Source organism: Merops nubicus, unplaced genomic scaffold (genome assembly GCF_000691845.1).
Source record: "Merops nubicus isolate BGI_N331 unplaced genomic scaffold, ASM69184v1 scaffold1689, whole genome shotgun sequence".
Taxonomy (NCBI): Eukaryota; Metazoa; Chordata; class Aves; order Coraciiformes; family Meropidae; genus Merops; species Merops nubicus.
Window position 1 is genome coordinate 1 of NW_008631428.1, and position 641 is coordinate 641.

Consider the following 641-nt stretch of genomic DNA (forward strand, 5'->3'; position numbering starts at 1 on the left):
CGCGCCGAGGGAGGGTCGGCCGCAGCGGTGTTACTCAGCTTATGCCATGCTTGCCGCCGACTGGGAACGAGCCCCTGCAAAACCCCAATACAAGCAGCTTCATAAGTTCTGAGAGGTATCCTGGGCTGCGCCTGCAGGTTCTCACCACCACGACCACCGCCGTGCCCGGCGCCTTCTTCACCCAGGGAGTAAGGGGAGGAGGGTATGGCAGAGAGATCCCTGGCGTAGGCCCTGTCTGGGCTCACGGCCTGCTGTGCCAGCCTGGGCGGAGGTTTTGCTCGGTTTTGGTGACCCTCTTAGACCCCCTGGAGACGTGAAGATCCCTTTTGCGTGGTGGTCTACCCACTGCTCTTCCCTGGCCTTTCTTTTATTGGGCTGTGTCACATCTGAAGGAAAGCAGATTGGTTGGTTAAGTTGTCCAGGATAGTCTGCACTACCTGAATGCACCAGCCTTCACAGCAGTCGCCTTCCTTTTTTTCCTTGGAGGCCCTCTTATTTGTTTTTGCACGGCTTTGTTTTCATAACACTCTAAGGTAAGAATTTAACGAACTGGTGGAATTCAGCAAATTCAGTTCAAGAAGGGTAAAACTGCTGACCTGCCCGTGACTGCTGAGTGTCCATGTGCTGCTGTGCATTCTTGC

The 641-nt window shown here is 54.8% G+C and overlaps 1 protein-coding gene across 1 annotated transcript in view; it reads left to right on the top strand.

Moving 5' to 3' along the window:
- Positions 1 to 137: 137 nt before the first annotated feature.
- Positions 138 to 641, top strand: part of PTCD2 (pentatricopeptide repeat domain 2) — a gene marked incomplete at its 5' end in the record, with an annotated part of 13,119 nt that continues 12,615 nt past the window's right edge. The window contains one exon of the mRNA XM_008947530.1: positions 138 to 202. Coding sequence (XP_008945778.1) covers positions 138 to 202 — 65 coding nt within the window. The remainder of the gene's footprint in view (positions 203 to 641) is intronic.